The 22,289-nt window shown below is 45.2% G+C and overlaps 1 protein-coding gene across 3 annotated transcripts in view; it reads right to left on the bottom strand.

Moving 5' to 3' along the window:
- Positions 1-22,289, bottom strand: part of CAD (carbamoyl-phosphate synthetase 2, aspartate transcarbamylase, and dihydroorotase) — a 408,216-nt gene that overhangs the window by 170,878 nt on the left and 215,049 nt on the right. For all 3 annotated transcript variants that reach the window (XM_033937498.1, XM_033937499.1, XM_033937500.1), the window contains exon 25: positions 13,534-13,638. In XM_033937498.1, the coding sequence (XP_033793389.1) occupies positions 13,534-13,638 (105 nt within the window). The remainder of the gene's footprint in view (positions 1-13,533; positions 13,639-22,289) is intronic.

Here is a 22,289-nt window from a genome sequence, read left to right as displayed (position 1 = left end):
AATGCCTTCTGAATAATTTTTGAATAACTTGCCAATCCACATATGAGAGAGTGATAATCTGCTGGTGGACAGCCGTATAGAGACTTTTTAAATACCAACTAAATATCAACTAAATATATTGAATAAGCAATATAGGGTGGTGAGGTGATGGTTTAGGGGTTCTGAGCAGGGACCTTACCAAACCCTGCCCTTAGTTGCCCGGGAATTATGACACTTGCACAAATATTTTCCAATCGGTTACATTTTTATACGTTTTGACATAAACAACTTTCGTTAGGCATTCGTGCAATGGGGGACCTCTGTCAGGTAGGTAAATTGCACCTCTCCTGAAGCATACATGGCCCCCAAAGAATCAATACTGATGTGTTCCTTTATACCTTCACACTGACCGGTATGACGACATCACTCCTGCCAACCAATCAGCCAACAGAGGCTGTCCTTAGGTTTTTTGAACAAAGAAAATTCCTTTTACATGGTTACAAACTCAAAGACAAGTTTTAAAAATCACATCTTTGTTTACATCAATTTCTGAATGCACAATACATTGTAACATACCCAATGAACCCTTTGTCATTCTCAAAAAGTTTAAATCAAACAGCCTTTCTGTGTTTGCATAACCCATGCTTGGAAAACTAACAGCTTCAAGTTTCACTAAAACACACGAACAGAAAACCCCCAGACACCCCTTCCTATGCTGGAGGTCAACCTAACTGACCTTTGCCGGGCCTCTAGAGGGTTTCCATGGTAACCATTCCTTCACTCTTGTCCTAACTAACTCCAGATGTTGCTCTTAGGCTCTCTTAAAGTTTCTTGAATCCTATATATGTAAAACATTTGAAATTAAATACAAATCATTCTATCACACATCATTCTCACACACAGGGATCCCTTTACCCATACACAAGCAACACTCATATTTCATTCCTGACCAATACTGCATTCAAAACCTATTCAAGAAAGATTTTCTTCTATACCCAGCATTGGAATGCCAGGCACATCTGTTTTCACTCAGGCCATGAGGTTTCATAGCAATCCAGACAAAGAACACTAGCAACTTAGGCCTTTTCTAAGCAGGAAAACTTCAGTATGGTTTACATCAGGAAGAGAAACACAGAAAGACAGAAAATAAAATGGAGTCATTAGTACCTCTATGAATTATTATTTATACACTTATAGGTACCTGATTTCCATATGGTCCTGCCCTATCTAACACCTCACACAAATAGTGAATTCCCATTTTCCTATGCTGTATATCGGTTTCCTGGTCTTTTATTTATTATCCTGACTTTTCATGGTTTTAAATGTGTTTGCATGTATATAAGACCCTCTGATTAGGACTAGAAAGGTCTCTGTCACACCCTGCTAATGCTTCTGCGTAGTTTGCGCCAAACCAAGCCTATACAGTTCACCCCTTGTTTTCACCTCCGTGTCTCTGAGCACTGATTTCTTTATAAGTTGATATAGTTTTCAAGAAATGATGTTATATATCTGTGAGTGATTTCACATTACATGGGTTAATCTCTAGGCTATGCAAACTCACCCTGGCATGGTGTACACCGAGGAGTTCTAGTAGGGATGTGGGGAAGGGACGGTTTGAAGATGAAGAATCTGTTAGAAGCCCATTAGAAAAGGGTAGTGACCTCAACTACCTAATATTACAAAAAAAGTGTATGTTTAAAACTGGGCAAGGATTTGCACAGGAGATATCCTGCACAGAAATGCATTTGACTGGGAAGCACAATTCTCCCAAGTACAGATACATCTGTGCATGCTTCATTAGTAGGCCAATTTCCCAGATAAGCATACTGTGGTGAGTGGAGTAGCCGCCTAATGGTTAGTGTAGTGGGCTGAGAACTTGGGGGAACTGTGTTCAATTCTCACTACAGGTCCTTGTGACCCTGAAAGGTCATTTCACTTTCCATTGCCCCAGGTGCAAAAACTTAGCTTATAAGCCCACTAGAGACAAGAAAATACCTGCATTTAATAAATGTTATCTGCTTCGATTGTACCACAAGAAGGCAGTATATCAAATCCCATTACCCCTTACCCCTATATGCTGACGTCACCATCACAAACACTCCTGATTTAAAGAAAATAACTAAGAAGGTAGTAACCAATAGGATGCAAGGGAGGGAGAGAGAGACAGTGGATATGGGGGTGGAGGAGAGAGACACAGGAGATGGAGGTTGAAAAGGAGGGAGATGCTAGGTCCAGGAGCAGAAGGGAATGATAGAGAGATTCCTGGTAATGGGAGTGAGGGAAGAGAGTGGGAGAAAAATACTGGACCATGATATAGAGTGTAGCAGGGAAGAGAGAAAAAAACAGGCAGATGTTAGGCTACAAGGGTGGGGAGGGAAGGAAGAGGGAGTAGATAAGGGACTATAAGAATGCTAATTTTCTTTCTTTTAGACTCTCCAGACCGGTATAGTTCACTGATAAGTCATAGCTCACCATGACCAGCAGGTGGAGACTGAAACAAAACTTTGGATGTAATACTAATAGCTGTGTTTCCCTATAGTCTAACCAGTCTGCCGAATAGCCAAGCAGAACTAAGAAGTGTTAAATATAACAGTAACAACACTCCTGATCATGTACAAGATGCAGGCACTGTTTATTGCAACATTAGTAGTATAAATCCTTATTACCAACCAAGGGACCCGACACGGTCCGTGTTTCGGACAACTTGTCTTCCTCAGGGGTCCATGGTAAATAAGTTATTGAAACAAACAGCAATAAATGGAATAAACAAGTACCGCTTAGACTCCGATATCTACACTCGATATCAGAGTCTAAGCGGCACTCGTTTATTCCATTTATTGCTGTTTGTTTCAATAACTTATTTACCATGGACCCCTGAGGAAGGCAAGTTGTCCGAAACATGGACCGTGTCGGGTCCCTTTGTTGGTAATAAGGATTTATACTACTAATGTTGCAATAAACAGTGCCTGCATCTTGTACATGATCTGCAGTTTTTGTTTTGTCCTTGCTCATTTTTGGTTTATTGCAGTTTTTGTTAGATTCTTTTTTGTGTTCAGTAACAACACTCCTAACAGGAGTAACAACTAACATAGAGCAATACTGTTGGAAATTGCATAGAAGAAGCCCCTTCAGCAAAACATCCCCACAGCTCGCTAGCTGGGCCAAAGCTGCTGCTCTTGTGATCTCCCTAACTCTATAAAAATACTAGAATCCACAGAAAAAAAATACACTCTTCACGCGAATCACATAAGAACAACAGACAGACAGACAGGGTGGGGATTGTACCAGTCTGTAGAGCCTAAATGAAAGAAAATTAGTAGCTAAGAACCTAATTTCTCCTCCTTTAGTGCCTCTCCAGACTGGTAAAGTTCATTGATGGGACATATCAAAGCAGTACCCATCATGGGTGGGACCCCTGGAGGGCCACCACCAGAACACAGTGTCCCAACGTGCCTGAACGTCCACATGGTAGGGTCGCACAAAGGAATGAAGAAGACCAAACCATGGCCTTACAGATATCTACTGGAGGCACAAGAGAAGACTCAGCCCAAGAAGCTGCCTGACCCGGAGTGGCATGAGCCTTGAGAAAATCCGGAAGAGGCTTCTTCTGAAGAAGATAAGCAGAAGCAATAGTCTCTTTGACCCAGTGCGCAATGGTAGCCTTGGAAGCGCAGTTCCCAAGGGCCCGCTAAGAGGACAAAAAGATGATCCGACTTCCAGAACTCATGGGTGGCCTGAACATAAGAGTGAAGGACCAGACATACATTCAACTTGAGCAACTGCCTCTGTTCCGAAGAGCCCTCCTGGCTACCCAAGACTGGGAGGATCACGAACTGGATGACATGAAAAGGCGAGACCGCCTTCAGCAGAAAGGAAGGAACTGGCCGCAGCATAACATGCTCCCTAGAAAACTCCAGGAAGGGAGGCCTACAGGAGAAAGACAGCAGCTCAGAAACGTGTCTCGCAGAAATAAGGGCCACCAGGAAAACCATGTTGAGAGTAAAGTCCTTCAACGAGCAGGAATCCAAGAGCTCATATGAAGGGCCCACAAGCATGGACACCCGATTGAGATCCCAGGCCAGAACCAAAGGCTGCACTGGAGGCCAAAGCAACTTAGCCGCCATGAAAAAGCGAACCACATCTGGATAAGAAGTTAAACGCTTACCCTGCCACAAAATGCGAAACGCAGACAAAGCTGCAAACTGAACTTGGACAGAAGACCAGGCCAGGTCCCTGTCCAGGCCATCCTGCAAGAACTCCAAGATGTGAGGCAAAGAGGTACAAAAGGAAACCACTCCATGTGCAGCACACCACGCTTCAAAAATACGTCAAACACACACATAAGCCCGAGAAGTGAAAAGCCTCCAGGACAGCAAAAAGAGTGGAGTTCGTTTTATCTGAATAACTTTTCTTACCTAGGCATTCCCACTCAAGAGCCAAGACGTAAGACAAAAGGGACCCAGATCGAACAGTAGAATGGGGTCCTGAGTCAGAAGGTCGGGCAAGAGGGGTAGTGGAAGAGGATTTGCCAAGAGATGCAGAACCATCTCCACATACCATAGGTGCCTGGGCCGGTCCGGAGCCACCAGGATCATGCAGCTGGGGTGCCAAGCAATGCAAAGGAGGACTCTGCCCACCACTGGCCACAGAGGAAACACATAAAGAGCATCCAGACCCTTGGTCTGAACATCCCTGCACCAACTGAAGAACCAGGTCACTTTGGCATTGATACTCGTGGCCACTGGGTCCATGACCGGCGGCCCCCAAGACTACACAATCAACTTGAAGGCTGCGGGCACAAAACACAACTCTCTGGGATCTAGAAACATAGAAGATGACGGCAGAAAAGGGCTAAAGCCCATCAAGTCTGCCCACTCTGCTTACCCACCCCCTGTCTATGCCCTAATGACCCAATTTCCTTATCTTGACCCTCGTAGGGATCCCACATGGGTATCCCATTTATTCTTAAAGTCTGGCACGCTGTCTGCCTCGATCACCTGCACTGGAAGCTTGTTCCAATGATCAACCACTCTCTCTGTGAAGAAATACTTTCTGGTGTCGCCATTAAATTTTCCGCCCCTGAGTTTGAGCGGGTGCCCTCTTGTGGCCGAGGGTCCCTTGAGAAAGAAAATATCAACTTCCACTTTGACACGTCCCGTGAGGTACTTAAATGTTTCAATCATGTCTCCCCTCTCCCTACGTTCCTCGAGAGTGTAGAGCTGCAATTTGTTCAGTCTCTCTTCGTACGAGAGACCCGTGAGCCCCAAGATCATCCTGGTGGCCGTCCGCTGAACCGATTCAATTCTGCGCACATCTCCAGAATTGCACACAGTACTCCAGATGAGGTCTCACCATGGCCCTGTACAACGGCATTATGACTTCAGGCTTTTGGCTGACGAAACTTCTATTGATACAACCCAATATCTGCCTTGCCTTAGATGAAGCCTTCTCCACTTGATTGGCAGTTTTCATGTCTGCACTGATGATTACTCCTAAATCTCGTTCTGCTGAAGTCCTAGTTAAAGTTTCTCTGTTCAAGAAGTATGTCCTGCATGGATTTCCGCTTCTGAGGTGCATTGAAGCCTAGCTACCAAGTTGAGGACCAACTTTCCAATGTAAGCAGGTCCTGCGCCATATAATTCTGTAAACTACATTCACTTACTATATTACATAGTTTGGCGTCATCAGCAAATAGTCAGATCCCCTATGAATATGTTGAAAAGGAGTGGACCCAGGACCGAGCCCTGCGGCACTCCACTGGTCACCTCCGATGTTTTAGAGAGGGTACCATTAACCACCACCCTCTGAAGTCTGCCACTCAGCCAATCATTGACCCATGCAATTAGTGTCTCTCCTAACCCCATCGATTCCATCTTGCTTAGCAGCCTGCGGTGTGGGACACTGTCAAAAGCTTTACTGAAGTCCAGGTACATGACGTCCAAAGACTCTCCAAAGTCCAACTTTCTTGTTACCCAGTCAAGAAGCTGATGAGATTGGATTGGCAGGACCTACCCTTGGTGAATCCATGCTGACTGGGATTCCGAAGATTCCCTTCATTCAAGATCGTGTCCAATTTGCTTTTAATTAGTGTTTCCATGAGTTTGCACACTATTGATGTGAGATTCACCGGTCTATAATTTGCAGCCTCTGCCCTGCAACCCTTTTTATGCAGAGGAACAACATTAGCTAATTTCCAGTCCAGGGGAACTTTCCCCTTACTTAGGGAGAGATTGGACAGCTCAGCCAACGGTTTCGCCAGGACATCGTTCAATTCTCTGAGCACTCTTGGGTGCAAATTGTCTGGTCCCATGGCTTTGTTCACCTTGAGTCTTGCCAGTTCACTGTAAACTTCACCTGGTGTGAACTCAAAATTCTGAAAGGGTCTTCTGTGCTTTGTGTTGACTTCAACTGCGGACCGTGTCCCTGTGCCTCACAGGTGAAGACTGAGCAGAAGTATTCATTCAGTAGTTTGGCTTTATCGGAATCTGCTTCCACGTAACTTCCATCCGGTTTTCTAAGGCGTACTATCCTGCCTGTGTTCCTTTTTCTGTCACTAATATACCTGAAGAAGGATCTGTCCCCCTTTTTAATGTTTTTTGCCAGAATTTCTTCCACTCTAAGTTTTGCCTCCCTAACTGCCATTTTGACCGCTGTAGACCTGGTCCTATATTCTACCTTTGCCTCTCTTTTCTCCGTGCGCTTGTAGGAGAGAAACGCTTTTTTCTTCTCCTTAATGAGGTGCGAGATCTCCGTGGTGAACTATTGGGGTTTATTGTTTCTTTGTCATTTATTTACTGATTTTATGAAGCGGCTAGTTGCTTCATGTATGGTTGATTTCAGTGTTAACCACTTAGCTTCTTCATCATCGGTGATGACTGAGGAAGTCCGCCTAGACATTCTCCGCTCCTGCTATGTGGAAACCCAAGAAGTCTAGAAGATAAGTCTCTGCCCAAACCATGAGCAGAGCAGCCTCCTGCGCCACCAGACGACTCCTGGTTCCCCCGATGATTGACATAGGCCACCACCATAGCATTATCTGAGAGAACCCGAACAGACTTGCCTGTCAATGTCTGGAACACTAGCAACGCCAGCAACCGAGTTATCGAGCTCCCCAATTGAGGATACTAGTGTCCGTGAGAAGCACTGTCCACTGTAGTTGATCCAGACTCACTCCCTGAACTAGATTGGAAGACTGTAGCCACCAACAAAGACTGCGATGAACTAACCTCCGAAGAGGAATGGGAGAGTCCAAAATCGTGCACCTAGGGCGACCACTGCTGAAACAGCGCATACTGAAGTGGGTGCATGTGAGCCCAGACCCACCTAACCACGTCCAGGGAAGCCTCCATCAACCCCAAGACCTGGAGAAAAACCTGCGCCCGAGGCCACCAGGAAGCCATCAGAAGGCGAATCTGCGACTGCAAATTGACTACTCGGGCCTCTAGCAGGAGGACCTTCCCCAAGCTGGTTTCAAAAAGAACTCCAAGGTACTCCAGGCACTGAGATGGAGCTAACTGGCTCTTGGACAGGTTGACTACCCATCCAAGCGACTGCAAGAACGCCACAACTCGAGCCGTTAACTCGCGAGCTCTCCTGAAATGACTTTGCTCGGATCACCAGTCGTCCAGATAGGGGTGAACCAGAATGCCCTCCTTGTGCAAGGCCGCCACCACGATCACCATAATCTTAGTTAATATCTGCGGTGCTGTGGCCAGACCAAAAGGGAGTGAAAACTGATAGTACCCTCCTTAGATCGCAAAGCGAAGGAACTGCTGATGGGAGGCACGAATCGGAACATGCAAGTAGGCCTCCATCAGATAGAGAGAGGTCAGGAATTCCCCCGGCTGAACTGTCAGAATGACAGATCTCAAGGTCTCCATGCAAAAAGACGGAACTCGCAGAGCCCTGTTGACCCCCTTCAGAACCAAGATGGGCCAAAAATTCCCTTCTTTCTTGGGCACCACAAAGTAAATCGAATACCGGCTGGTGCCACACTCCTGAGGAGGCACTGGCACTACCGCTTTGAAATCTAGCAATCTTTGAAGCATATGGCGATAGGCCTGCTTCTTCCATGCTGTCTGATAAGGAGAAGCGAGAAAGTGATCTGGAAAAGAGCAGAAAAACTCCAGAGCATAACTGTCCCAAATCACCTCCAGGACCCACTGATCCATTGTGATGTCGACCCGCCCCTGGTAAAAGTCTCGCAACTGAGTGCCCACCAGAACCAAGGGAGGTGCCGACAAGGAGTCATTGGGCAGGATGGGCAGTGGGGGAACTGGCAGAGGAATCACATCCTCCCCGACGGGCCCCCTGAAAGGACTGCATGCACTGAAAGAAACGGCCCTGGGATGACCCAGAGGCAGGAAAAGAAGCTGCCCCTCAACCAGAAAGATATCTGTAGAAATCACACAAACGTCCCTGAGCACCGCCAAACCACGCAGGTGGGCAGGCACGGTCTTAAGAGTCCGTTAAGGTCTGTACCAACTTGTTCAAATCCTCGCCAAACAAGAAAGACCCCGGAAAGGGATATTTCGTCAGTTTATCCTTAGAGGCCACATCTGACGACCAAGCCCAGAACCACAAGGTAAGATGAGTGGCCACCCCAAGAGCCATGGACTTGGTATCAGAGAGATAAGAAGCAAACATCTCAATTTTGGCTACTTCCTGTTCCACCAAGGACCAGTTATCAGACTCACAGTCAAGGACACACTCAGCCCACCGAAAACAAGCCAGAGCCACCAGACTGCCACACATCACCGCCTCGACCTCTAGGGAAGTGACATAAAAATTCTTTTTTTTTTTTGTAAATCTTTATTCATTTTCAATCTTACATCAAGTGTACAAACAATAAAACAGTAAAATTAAACATATCACTTGATAATCTTTTTATTTTATCTTATAATACATAAAATTACCACCCTCCCTCCCATCATTCCCTTTATTATTTTCCCAAAATGAATACTAATATATAACCCTAGATGGTGTATATTTCATTAGAAAATGGTATCTATTCATTACAATAAGAAGTTAATGGCTCCCAAATTTTAATAAAATTATTATAATTCCCTTGTTGCATAGCTATTGTTCTTTCCATTTTATAGATGACATCAAAATTCTGCTTAAGAAGGGAATCCAACCTACACTCCTCAAGGCTGAGCCGCCCTCAACAGGCACCATATGCCATTTCGAGATGGCTGAGACCACCCCGTCCACCACCAGCAACTTCAAGGTATCCCTATCCCCCTCCAGGATGGGATAAAGACGAGCTATAGAGTGCGTAAAACGAAAAGGCACCTCGGGCACTTTCCACTGCGCAAGCACAATATCCCGAATATCCAGGTGCATAGAAAAGGAGCAGAATACTGAGCAGATCCCCTGAAGCAGAGGGTCCACCACATGCGGAAGCTCCTTCGCATCTTTCTCGAAACGAAAACACAGAGGAAACCTGAATAAGCAGCTCCTGGAGCTGGGTTATATAGAGGGAAGCACAGCTATTAGTATTACAGCCAAAAGTTTTCTCTCAGTCTCCACCTGCTGGTCATGGTGAGCTATTTCCCATCAGTGAACTGTACCGGTCTAGAGTGGTGCTAAAGAAGGTAAAATTATGTCCTTACCTGATAATTTTCTTTCCTTTAGTCACAGCAGATGAATCCAGAGACTAGTGGGATTACATCCACCAAACAGCAGGGGGAGATAGAGAGAACTGAATTGACCTCAGGTATATCTTGGATGCACATCCTCCTGGCCAATTAGTATAGGTTTTCTCAAAGCAGTTGAAATAAATCATATAAAAGTAAATCACATAAATCACATCAGCCTATGGAACTTCTTCCGTCACATGTGCTATCTGAATCATTTATACATCAAAATCAAGACTGCAGCTTCAGTCTAAAGGCAAGCCCAAACTGCTTCTGAGAGTGACAAACCCCACACCAGGGTGGAGCTCTGGATTCATCTGCTGTGACTAAAGAAAATAAAATTATCAGGTAAGGACATAATTTTACCTTCCTTGTCATCAACAGCAAATGACTCCAGAGACTAGAGGGATGTAAAAAAGCAGTCCAAACGTATGGAGGGAAATAAACAAGTGAACTGAAAACCTGCCCTGCAGCACATGTCTAAGGAGATACCACACCCAGAGAGTACATATCCTATGAACATACAGAGGGTAACCCCTCTAGCCCATGTGAGCAGGAGCAATCTTTGCCTAAGAGCACCATGCTGCGGAAAACCCCAGCTACAGTGTCTCTCCACAAATAGTATGAGTGCAAAGCAGCCTCCTAATGCGATCACCAGGCTTCAAATAACCTCCTGTGGAATGCAACCAACATGTCTGGCAACGGTCCTCAGCATGAAGGCAAACTCCATGAGCCTCATCATAAACCAGACCTACATCCCTCGGAAGATTCTAGGGCAGCCAACCTGGACTCGTGACAAATGAAGATTCCCCATCTGACTGAAGTCCTCTCAAGTACCAAGTCCCTAAGATACAGGAGGCCACACTGTTGACCCCAGTCAAGAATAATGCTAGAGGAGAGGCAAGGAATCCCCTTGTAACCAGACACTACTCTGTACCCAGGCTACGAAGTGACAAGTGCCTCTCCCAGCATCCCAAGGAGAAACAGTAACAGCCTCAGACACTGAGGTAGCTTATTCAACTGTCAGTACATTCCTCCACATGAATGAACCCAGGAGTGGAAAGAATAACTCAGAGCAATAGCGAAAGCTATCAACTAGCCCACAATTAGCCTAGCCATAGCTAAACTGCCATCCGGCTGGGACCAAACACGGTACACCAGGCCATAAGTGAAATGGCTCCCAGCCAAGGCCAACCCACCGCCCCTGTGGCAGCAACTAGGGTCGGCTGGTTAGCGGTGGCAAAGGCAGTACTGCCGGAAGCGGCATTCCTACTCTAAGAGTAGAAATACTGATAGCGGTAGCGGCGACGTCATCTGCAACTGCAATGACCCCCGATCCGCGGTGGGAGGGAAGGGCCTCGAGCGACCACCCTTAGGGCCTCCTACCGCCCGCTGCTGTCTGACCTGGCTGCAAGCCCGTGGGCATCTGCTGCTACAGCTGAAGCAGCTTCTGCTTTCCTACGCAGGAAAGGAGTAAAAATACTCCCCATACCGGTGCCTCCCTGAAGAGAACAGCGACCCCCTGTAACTCTACGCCCATAGCCCAAGTGAACTTATGGAACTGAAGTATCCAAGTCCTTCAGGGGGAGAGGGGACCTGGGAGCCCAGGTGATTCCCCCCTCCCCCCAAGGTCGATACTGTACAGCTCATATCGCGCAGCTCAACTGAGGCCTACAACTCAGGAATCTTTCTCCACTGATGCCTGAGCCCCAGGGATATGTCTTGCCCTGAGGCCTGAGCCCCAGGCATGTGTCTTGCCCTGAGGCCTGAGCCCTCAGGAATCTTCCTGCCACTGAGGCCTGAGCCCTCAGGAATTCTCTGCCACTGAGACCTGAGCCCTAGGAATATCACTCAACTGAGGATCAAGTCACAGGAGCATTTCCCATCTGAGGCCTGAGCCACTCATCCGAGACCTAAGCCACAGGAAGATCTCACCTCCAAGGCCTAAGCTACAGGAAGATCTCACCTCCGAGGCCTAAGCCACAGGAAGATCTCACCTCCGAGGCCTAAGCCACAGGAAGATCTCACCTCCGAGGCCTAAGCCACAGGAAGATCTCACCTCCGAGGCCTAAGCCACAGGAAGATCTCACCTCCGAGGCCTAAGCCACAGGAAGATCTCACCTCCGAGGCCTAAGCCACAGGAAGATCTCACCTCCGAGGCCTAAGCCACAGGAATATCTCACCTCCGAGGCCTAAGCCACGGGAAGATCTCACCTCCGAGGCCTAAAGCACAGGAATATTACTCATCAGTGGCCTCAGCCACAGGCAGACTTCACCTCTGAGGCCTAGGCCACCAGAAGAACTCACCTCTGAGGCCTAGGCCACAGGAATAATTCTCAACTGAGGCCTAAATTGAGCCACAGGAATCTTCCTCTACTGAGGCCCAAGCCAAAGGAACACGTCTCATCTGAGGCCTTAAGCCAAAGGAATATCGTGTTAACTGAGGCCTCAGCCGCAGGAATATTTTTCTTGTAGAGGCCTAAGCCACAGGAATATCTCACCACTGAGGCCGAAGCCATAGGAATATCTTATATCTGAGGCCTAAGCCACAAGAATATCCTACTACTGAGGCCCCAAGCCACCAGATCTCACTACTGAGGCCTAAAGCCACAGGAAGATCTCACCTCTGATGTCGAAAACCACAGGAAGATCTCACCTCTGATGTCGAAAACCACAGGAAGATCGTACCTTTGAGGCCTAAAGCAACAGGAAGATCTTAACCTCTGAAGCCACAGGAAGGGCCCAGAAATCGACCTCCACTGAGGCCTACACCATAGGGCCATGTCTCATCCTAGGCTTAAGCCATCAGAATCTTTTTTTTTTATACTGAGGCCTAAGCCACCGAAATTTCCACATCTGAGGTCACAGGAAGATTTCTCAACTGAGGCCTAAAGCCCCAGGAACATGTCTCCCTACTGAGGTCTAAGCCAGAGGAACATGTCTCTCTACTGAGGCCTAAGCCACAGGAACATGTCTCTCTACTGAGGCCTAAGCCACAGGAACATGTCTCTCTACTGAGGCCTAAGCCACAGGAACATGCCTCTCTACTGAGGTCTAAGCCAAGTACTTTCATGCTCCTGCACTACCAGAAGGCAAAGGAAGAGGTGTTAGTGCTGCATCGCACAGGGAACTGTGCCGGCACCCATGGTCGGGCTTTTCTTCTTATGGGAAAGGACCCTCCGACCACATCAGCTGCTTCTTCTCTCCACCGGCTGGGAGGGTGGGGAAGGGATCAGGGTGAGCCCAGGTGTTGCCCCTAAAGTTGGCTCAATATGGCCAACACCCCTAGGCTCTACTGAAGCCGCAGTAACAGGAGCAAATAGCCTTCTGTCCTCAGCAGCCAAAACCAGGAACCAGAATGATAGCAGTCATTTTTCAGATCTAGGAAACTTGTGCTGGTAGCTGCAGCCAAGCCTGGCTGAAATCTACTGCAGAATCCAGGAGCTATAAGAAACCCATCCTCAACCTGCTGGAGATAGAGTATACTGAATGGCCAGGAGGATGTGCATCCAAGATATACCCTAGGTCAATTCAGGGCTCTCTATGTCCTCCCTGCTGTTTGGTGGACGTAATCCCACTAGTCTTTGGATTCATCTGCTGTTGATGACAAGGAAAGTTCTGTTTTCTATATATTGGACTTGGATCTGCTTCTGCATCTTTTTCATTGCAGATCTGTGTAGCCTCTCGTGGATGTTTGCTTTCCATGAACCTCTACTGTGACTCATGGCCAGTAATGGAAGTTAGTGTGGGGTCTATGATTACTTTGCCTCTTTCTTTGAGGTCTTCCTGTTAGGCCCCTTGTACTCTGCATAGATTTCCAGTTTATGTTTTTAATATTTCACTTCCACCCTGGTCAACTGCCTTCTTTACCCCCTCATGTGGCTATAGCTGGTCCCTCTGCCACCTTCCTGGTTACCTTGATCCCATGCTCTGTGTAAAAATCAGCAGTTCCCATGCTGGCATACAGACTGTATCCTAGACGCTCGAGAGTCCGCACTGTAGGGAGCAGTTCGTTCTTGTTCTGTGAAAAGAACATAAAAACAAAATCCACAAATAAATATTATCTGCTGATTGCATCCTCCTCAAAGCAAACCCAGAGCCTACAGATTCAGACACTGCATTCCTTACACATATACACAAACAGAAGACTTAAAGTACATAAACTCTAGGTCTGTGAAGAATAGTGCTGCCCGATTCAGGGAAAAAAATTTTTGATTCGATTCAGCCTATTGAATCGATTTTTCGATTCGATTTTCCTGCCCAATTGGGTGTTTTTTTTCCAAACATCCTGGTGGGGGTTTTTTTTATATCCTCTTCACCTCTTTTATAGCCTCTTCACTGCCTTTGCCCTCTCCTACCCACATTGGTGCTGTGGTGGAAACAAAATAAACAAAGACGACTTTTCCTCTCTCTGTTAAATCCTAGCTCACGTTTGTGGTCTAACACCAGCTCTGGCAGGATACATATTTCAAATCTGACATATTGCAATCACAAAACAGAAAATAAAATTAATTTTTCTACCTTTTGTTGTCTGGCCATTTTTACCCTGCATTTTGTGTTTCAACAGTGTACGCTTTACACAGGAATTTTTTCATGCCTATTTACTTTCGATTTTGGTTTATTTCATCCAATTTGGTTCTTGATACTCTAATTATCAACATTCAGGACCCCAGAGGAAGGAGTGTTTCTTCAAAACACGGACTGTGTCGGGCCCGGTCCACATGAACATTTGGACCAGTTCTTTGGATATAGCTTATGTATTTTATGCATTTGTTTTAAGATTTTTCTTAATAAATTCCTGTACCCTATATATTTTCCTGCAGTTTTGTTTTGTTTTCTGGTCATTATTCATATCATGCTGGTCCCACACTCTGGTTGTCTTCTGATAACTTGCTTTCCAGGGTCTCCTGCCCGTTTGTCGTTTTCTTCTTTCTCGATGCTAACCATCCATCTTCCATCTGTGTCCTCCCCTTCCTTTCCCTGGAGGTCTGGCATCTTTCCTTTTTTTGTCCCCATCCCTGTAGCTACAGCGATGGACCCCACCATCTCTAGATCCACCTTCCTTTTCTTAACTACCCTTTCATCCAGCATCTCTCCCTCCTTCCCCACCACCCCAGGGTTTACCATCTCTCCCATTCTCTTCCCAACTACTCTCCTATCCAGTATCTCTATCCTCCCCCCCATACCATCCCTTGTGTCCAACTTCTCTCCCTTTCTTTCCTTCCCTCCCTAAATCCCATTGTCCACCATCTCTCTCTCCTGGTTTATATTCGGGTCAGCGCAAACATGCCCTCTCCCAAACCTATTGTAGGCTTCTGCCCGGCCTGTCGTGAGATCTGGTGGTCCAGCAGTGGCCAGGACAGAAGGGATCCTGGTGGTCCAGTGGTGAATCACGGCAGGAGCAACCTTCCTTCGTTCCTGCCTGTGCAGAGTTGTTAGCTTATTGGCTACTGCGAGAACTCACAGCAGCCAATCAGCTAGTGGCTCTGCACAGGCAGAAGCTAAGGAAAGTTGCTCCTGATGCGATTCACCGCTGGACCACCAGAGATACTAAAGGTACACAAGGGAGGCAGGAGGAAGGATAAAAATTCTTAGAATGGGCTGGGACAGAAAGCGGGATGGATCCTTCATGTCCCGGTCACCGCTGGACCACCAGGTCTCATGGCCCGGTGGAGGCCTGCAAGTCATCAGGAGGAAGGGGGGATAAGGTACAGAGCCTGGCAGGGAAGGAGTGAGGCTGGGTAAAGAGACTGGCGGGACAGAGGAGGGAGTGAAGGGGGGCTGGATACAGAGCAGTGAGGGAGGGGGGAACAGGGTGCAGAGTCTGGCTGAGCAGGGCAAGGCACTGCACTTGAATATTACCACCTCACCATCACTTTATATGCGAGTCAACCTTTTTCCACCTTTTTTTTGGGGAAAAAGGTTACCTCGGTTTATATTTGGGTTGGTTTACATTTGAGTATTTACAGTACTCCTGAAGCTGCAGTATACTGCTGTATATTGTTTATTCCTATCACTACACTCTAGAAAATTGTACTTCACTTATTCATTGCTACTATAGACCTATACCATCACTACTCTATACCAATGCAAATGCTGCTACTCTTGCTCTCATACTTCTTGACAACATTTCCCCGCGACAACATGCATTCTTCCATCCCAGTCATTACACGCCAGGGCAGATATGGTGACTTGAGCAAGCTCCCCCACATAAAATCCATAGCACACCAACCCCACTACCTTAAGCCTATTCCCCTCATTTCACCTCCATCTATACCCAAAAGCTTCAAGATTGCCCTTGTGAATACAAAATCAGTAAACAACAAAGATGCAATCCTAAATGATGTCATCATAGACAACAGCTGGGTCATCTTCTTAATCACATAAATTTGACTTAAAGACAACGATGAAGCCACCAAAGGCATGCTTTGCACACACCGATGCTAGAGGAAGAGGTGTAGCTATCATCATTAAATCCAATCTCAACCCAAAATGAATAGATGCTATCACACTAAATGCACTAGAATGCCTCATCTTCTCAGTGGGACACAACAGAGCTCTTATCATCACCTTGATATACAGAGCTCCACATCTACACTATGCATCAACTGCGACTCACAAGATCATACTTTCACCCACACTACTTTGCTCTGATCACCCAGATGATGGTCCTGCCTCAACTAGACTATTACAACTCCGGGGGATTTTTCTCAGTCTGTTTCTTCTAAATTAGAAAATGTGGACTCTAATTTAGGTTGTTTGGATATACGATTAAATATTGTAGAAACTCAATGTAATAATTTACAAGCTGTCTTGGTATCTGCTGTTAAAGATTCTACAGTGATACATTCTAAAATTGAATCTATGGAGAATATGAATAGAGCAAAAAATCTCCGCTTGGTCAATTTTCCAGTAACTCATTTATTGTCACCTGAAATTTTATTAAGGAAGTTTCTCAAAGAAGTACTGGGAATGGCCAATGCGGAGAAATTTCCAATAAATAATTATTATTACATTCCTCCTAAAAAAAATTGAATCTGCCCAGGAGGTGGACCATCTGGCCACACCAGAGGTAAATCTGACTGAATTTTTGGAAGATACACAGGATGTGATCCAGAGTCGGTCCACCCTGGTGATAACATGCATGAACGAGATGGATAAGACGTTAATAATGAAACTTTATTTTAAAAATAGGTTAATGAAATTTTGTGGGGATTTTGTTAGGATTTTTCCGGATGTCTCTAGAACCACTCAATTGAGAAGGAAAGAATTTCTGAAATTGAAGGATAGAGTTCTGGCTCTAGAGGCATCTTTCTACCTGAAATTTCCTTGTAAATGTTTGATTAAGTTACAAGATATTGAGTATGCTTTTTGGGATCCTACACAACTACAACAATTTTTAGTTGCGAGAGAACAGAAATGAGTTTGTTTCATCTAGCTGAGAATAAGAGGAGAAATTAAATTAATATCCCATAGTAAGGAATGATTCAAGGTGGTCTAGTACAAACCGAGAATTATTGTCCTTTAGTTTTCTTGAATTTATTTGATTAGAAATAGTAACATGTTCTCCCCATTGATGTGGGCTTAAAAGGAATTATGTATGTATGATTTGATTATGTATTGCTTTGTGTGATTTTTCCTTTGGAATTATTGGATATTGTAATGTATTCAAAACTATAATAAAAAAAAAAAAAGGAAGAAACTACATGAAGAATACAAAAGCATAGTTACTTACCATAACAGGTGTTATCCAGGGACAGCAGGCAGTTATTCTCACATGTGGGTCATCCACAGCGCCCTGGTATAGACAGCTTTAAAAGTGCATTGCCACTTTAAGAAGAAAGTTTGCAAACTGCCCGCACCGCGCATGCACAAATGTCTTCCCACCCGACTCAGGCTTGCGGCTCCTCAGTTCCGTAAGAAAGCTAAGAAGCCAATCAGGGAAGGTGGGAGGGTTATGAGAATATCTGCCTGCTGTCCCTGGATAACACCTGTTACTGTAACTGTGCTTTATCCCAGGACAAGCAGAAAGCATATTCTCATATGTGGGACTCCCTAGCTTACTAGAATGGGATGGAGGGAATGTTGGCCATTAAGAAAATAAATTTTGCAGTACTGCTTGGCTGATGTGACCATCCTGTCTGGAAAAAGATTCCAGACAATAGTGATGTGAATGTATGAACTGAGGACCAAGTAGCAGCTTTACAGATTTCATCAATAGGAGTGGAGCGTAGGAAATCAACTGAAGCTATCATAACTCGGACTTTGTGGGCTGTGACGCTACTCCCCAGTTGCAGTCCAGCCTGAGCATAACAAAAGGCAAAACAAGCCGCCAACCATGTAGAAATAGTTCTCTTGCATACAGGACGTCCCAACGTGTTAGGATCAAAGGAGACAAAAAGTTGAGGAGATATTCTATGTGGCTGCGTACGCTGTAAGTAATAAGCCAAAGCTCGTTTACAGTCCAAAGTATGAAGAGCTGCTTCTCCAGGATGAGAATGAGGCTTGGGAAAGAACACTAGAAGCACAATGGATCAAGATGGAATTCAGTGATTACTTTTGGAAGTAACTTCGGTTTGGTGCGAAGCACTACTTTGTTATGGTGGAACACTGTAAAAGGTGGGTCCGCCACTAGCGCTTGAAGTTCACTTACTCTGCAAGCAGAGGTAAGGGAGATGAGAAAAAACATCTGAAGACATTGGTTCAAAAGAAGGCTTCATAAGTCTAGAGAGAACAACATTGGGATTCCAAACTACTGGAAATGGTTTGACACAGAAAAGTCCTTTCATGAATCTGGACACAAGAGGATGAACAGTGAAAGGTTTACCATTGACTGGGCTGTGAAATTGATAGCACCGAGATGAACCCTAATCGAAGTGGTCTTGAGTTCTGAATTGGATAAATGTAGAAGGCAATCCAGTACTGAAGATATAGAACTGGATTTAGCATCATGATGATGGAGTACACCAGGTGGAAAACCGTGTCCATTTCTGTTAGTAACAGTGCTGCATGGACGGTTTTCTTGACGCTTCTAAGATAAGCCTGACAGGTTGAGAACGATGAACCTCAGTCCATGTCAACTCAAGAAGTACCCAGCTGTCAGGTGTAAAGACTTAAGATTGGGATGCAGAAGAGATCCGTGACTTTGCGTTAGAAGAGATGGAAAAACCTGAAGAGGTATTGGTTCCTTGATACTGAGGTGAAATAGAAGGGAGAACCAGGATTGCCTGAGATACCGAAGAGCTATCAGAATCATGGTGGCTGATTCCCGCTTGAGCTTAACAACCGTCTTGAGGATGAGAGGGATTGGAGGAAACGCATAAAGAAGCTTGTGTGTCCAATCCAAAAGAAATGCATCTGATTTCAGACGTTGGGGAGAGTACTGCCTGAATCAAAACTGAGGCAACTTGTGATTGTGGCGAGACACAAACAGGTCTATCTGAGGAGTCCCCTAAAGAGAGAATATGTGATGCAAAACTGAAGAGTTGAGCGTCCACTCGTGTGGCTGAAGAAACCTGTTGATTCTGTCTGCGAGAGAATTCTGTTCTCCTTGAATGTATACTGTGAGCAATTGACCAGTTCAAAATCTTCTGGGGCTCTTGACAAAGAAGGTGAGAACCCGTGCCTCCTTGCTTGTTTATGTAATACACAGCAACCTGATTGTCCATGCACATTAGGATGACATGGTCAGTCACAATGTGCTGAAATGCTTTGAAAGCATTGTAGATCACTCAGAGTTCCAAGAGATTGATATGGTAAAACTGGTTCTGGGTATACCAGTGACCTTGAGTGCGAAGACTGTCCAGATGAGCCCCAAGTCCGTGGTCAGAAGATTCTGATGTGGAGGTGTGTAGAACAAAAAACCTCTGGAAAGACTGAAAGAGTTCATCCCCCACTGCAGAGATTATCGAAGTGAAGATGTGACTATAATGTGTTGAGACAGTGGGTCGAGAGGTTGAGACCACTGAGATGCGAGAGTCTATTGAGGAGTCCTGAGATGAAGTCTCGCAAACAGAGTAACATGCATCGTGGAAGCTATGTGACCCAGGAGTACCATGAGTTGTCTGGCCGAGATTGATGGAAGATAGGTCTGATTGCCAAGCTGAATCAAATTTTGTTGTCTTTGCTGAGGGAGAAACGCTCTGAAATAAATGGTGTCTAGCAGAGCACCTATAAATTGCAGATTCTGAGAGGTATTTGGGATTTGGAAAAAATTATTTCAAACCAGAACTGCTGAAGGAAGAGAATTGGCAACTGAGTTGCTGCCATAACCCACTGCGAGGTTGGATCATTGATCAGCCAATCGTCCAGTGAGGGAAACACCTGCAGACCCTGAGCCCGCAACACTGCTGCCACTACAAGCAGGCACTTGATAAATATTCTGAAAGAGGATGCAAGGCAAAAGGCCAGAACTCTGTATTGATAATGGTGCTGCGCTATCTGAAATCTGAGGAATTTCTCAAAGGTCAGATGCACTGGAATATGAGTATAAACTTCTTTCAGATCTAGAGAGCATAGCCAATTGCTGCGATCTAAGAGGGAATATAAAGTTGCTAGGGACAACATATGAAACATTTCCTCCACTAGACACTTATTCAAGCCCCTGAGATCTAAAATTGGACGTAGACCTCCCATCTCTTTTGGGATGAGGAAATACCGTGAGTAAAATCTCTGATTCCTCTGCCGAGGTGGGTGAAACCTTTTCTATTGCTTTGAGAAGAAGAGATGCTATCTCCCGAAGAAGAAGAGATGTCTGCTGAGGATTGAAAGAAGACTCTCTTGGAGGATGATCTGGAGGCATAGTGATAAAGTGAAGAGAGTATCCTTCTCAAATTTTTTTTTTTTTAGGATGTAGTGGCCTCCTCCTCCTCCCTCCACTCCCAAACCTCCGGGCCTTTTAGAATCAAAAAAGAGATGAGAGTAAAAAAAGTTGTGGCGAATGTTCATTAAAGAACAGGTGTAGGGAAAAAATGTGAAGTAAATGGATACCTTCTGGAAGGTACTGAATAAACATTGATGGGACAGTTGACATGTTTCAAGAAAAAAACCTAGTTAATCCTGGTTCAAAGATAAAACAGTAGAAGGTTCTGAGATGGAAGGGATCTAACTTACAGGCTCTACAACCCTGTTAGATCCCACCATCTCTTTTTATAATTGTACTGAAACAGGAAAAGAGCTACCTTACAGGCTCTAAACCCCATCCTGAATCCTGAAGCAGTCACAACTCGATTGATGCATGCCAAGTTGTGCTGTGCTTGCTAAAAACCATGTGGAGGAATCCAACTTTACAGACTCTACACCCATGTTAGATTTCCCCGTAGACCATGGATAGACAGATCTAGCCTGATATATTCTAGGTAGGGCGAAGGATTGAAAGATATGATGAAATTCCTGTAGTTTAAAGTTTAAGTTTCAAGTTTATTAGGTTTTTATATACCGCCTATCAAGGTTATCTAAGTGGTTTTACAATCAGGTACTCAAGCATTTTCCCTATCTGTCCCAGTGGACTCACAATCTATCTAATGTACCTGGGGATATGGAGGACCGAGTGACTTGCCCATGGTCAAAAGGAGCAGCGCGGGGTTTGAGAAGGAAGGAATCCATCAAAAGAAGACAATTTCTAAACAAGATGCTTCAACATAGCAGGAGATATAGAAATTGTAATTTGGTACTCTGTTCGCCAACATGGAATTTTGGTACAAGCAACATCCAAATGTGTCAGTGCGCCCTTCACGCCCTGGTGGCACTGAGGAATAGACTTTTGATGGAATATATTTTTTCAAAGTCAACTCTACCACTAGTGACTGGTGTTTTATACATGGAATCAAATTATCTGGGAACCCCTGTAATAGTGAGGGACATTTCTCAATTCTTATGAAGAGTCTCTTTGAGAAGTTCTTTAGGAGGCTGATCATAATCTAAGGCCTCCAAGTATTCAGCACTATAAGCAGAATTAGCTTCTAGCTTGACTGGTCTTTCTGTAGGAGATTTAGCCGTTCGTAGAGACTTGTGGGAGACTTTTCCAAAGGAATGTCATAAGCCTCCATTGTAGACTCAGATAAGTCTCAGCTGAATCATACTGTAAGTCAGACCCATATGAAGGCCTTGGGGAAGAAATGCGTCGAGAAGATTGATGCTTACTCCGAGTTCGGTACCGGTCCAATGATGAGGAAGAGGTATGATGCAAAGCTGTTTTTCTCTTCGAATAATGTGAGGTAGCGATGCTTTCTTTTTTTCAGGGGGGGGGGGGGAGGAAATCATTTTTTATTGGTAAACAAAGTGCCTGTCAGAACAACAGCAATGCAAAACACCAATATAAAGGGTTAGTCGCCAGATCAGAATTGAAACCCCCCCATATACAAAAACAAAGTGAAAAAGAAGAAGAGCACCGGAATATTATACAAGAAAGCATAAGATGACCAATAGAACACCAAGGTTGAAAGTAAGCATCCAGAATATCAAGAATTTTACATTTTGCCCATAACAAGGAACACAAATCCCAACAACCCCCCCCTCCCCTGGTGCTTCTGAGTGTAAGGAGTCATAATGGTGCCATAAAGCACAATAAGCAAGATGAGAGCTCTTCCCTGTGCCAGCAAATTACTCTTGCTCCTACTGAGCCATCTGCGATATGAGGCCCTGCCAATGGCCCAGGCTAGGAATACGATCTCC

Source organism: Geotrypetes seraphini, chromosome 3 (genome assembly GCF_902459505.1).
Source record: "Geotrypetes seraphini chromosome 3, aGeoSer1.1, whole genome shotgun sequence".
Lineage (NCBI taxonomy): Eukaryota > Metazoa > Chordata > Amphibia > Gymnophiona > Dermophiidae > Geotrypetes > Geotrypetes seraphini.
This window is presented reverse-complemented; position numbering and strand designations above follow the sequence as displayed.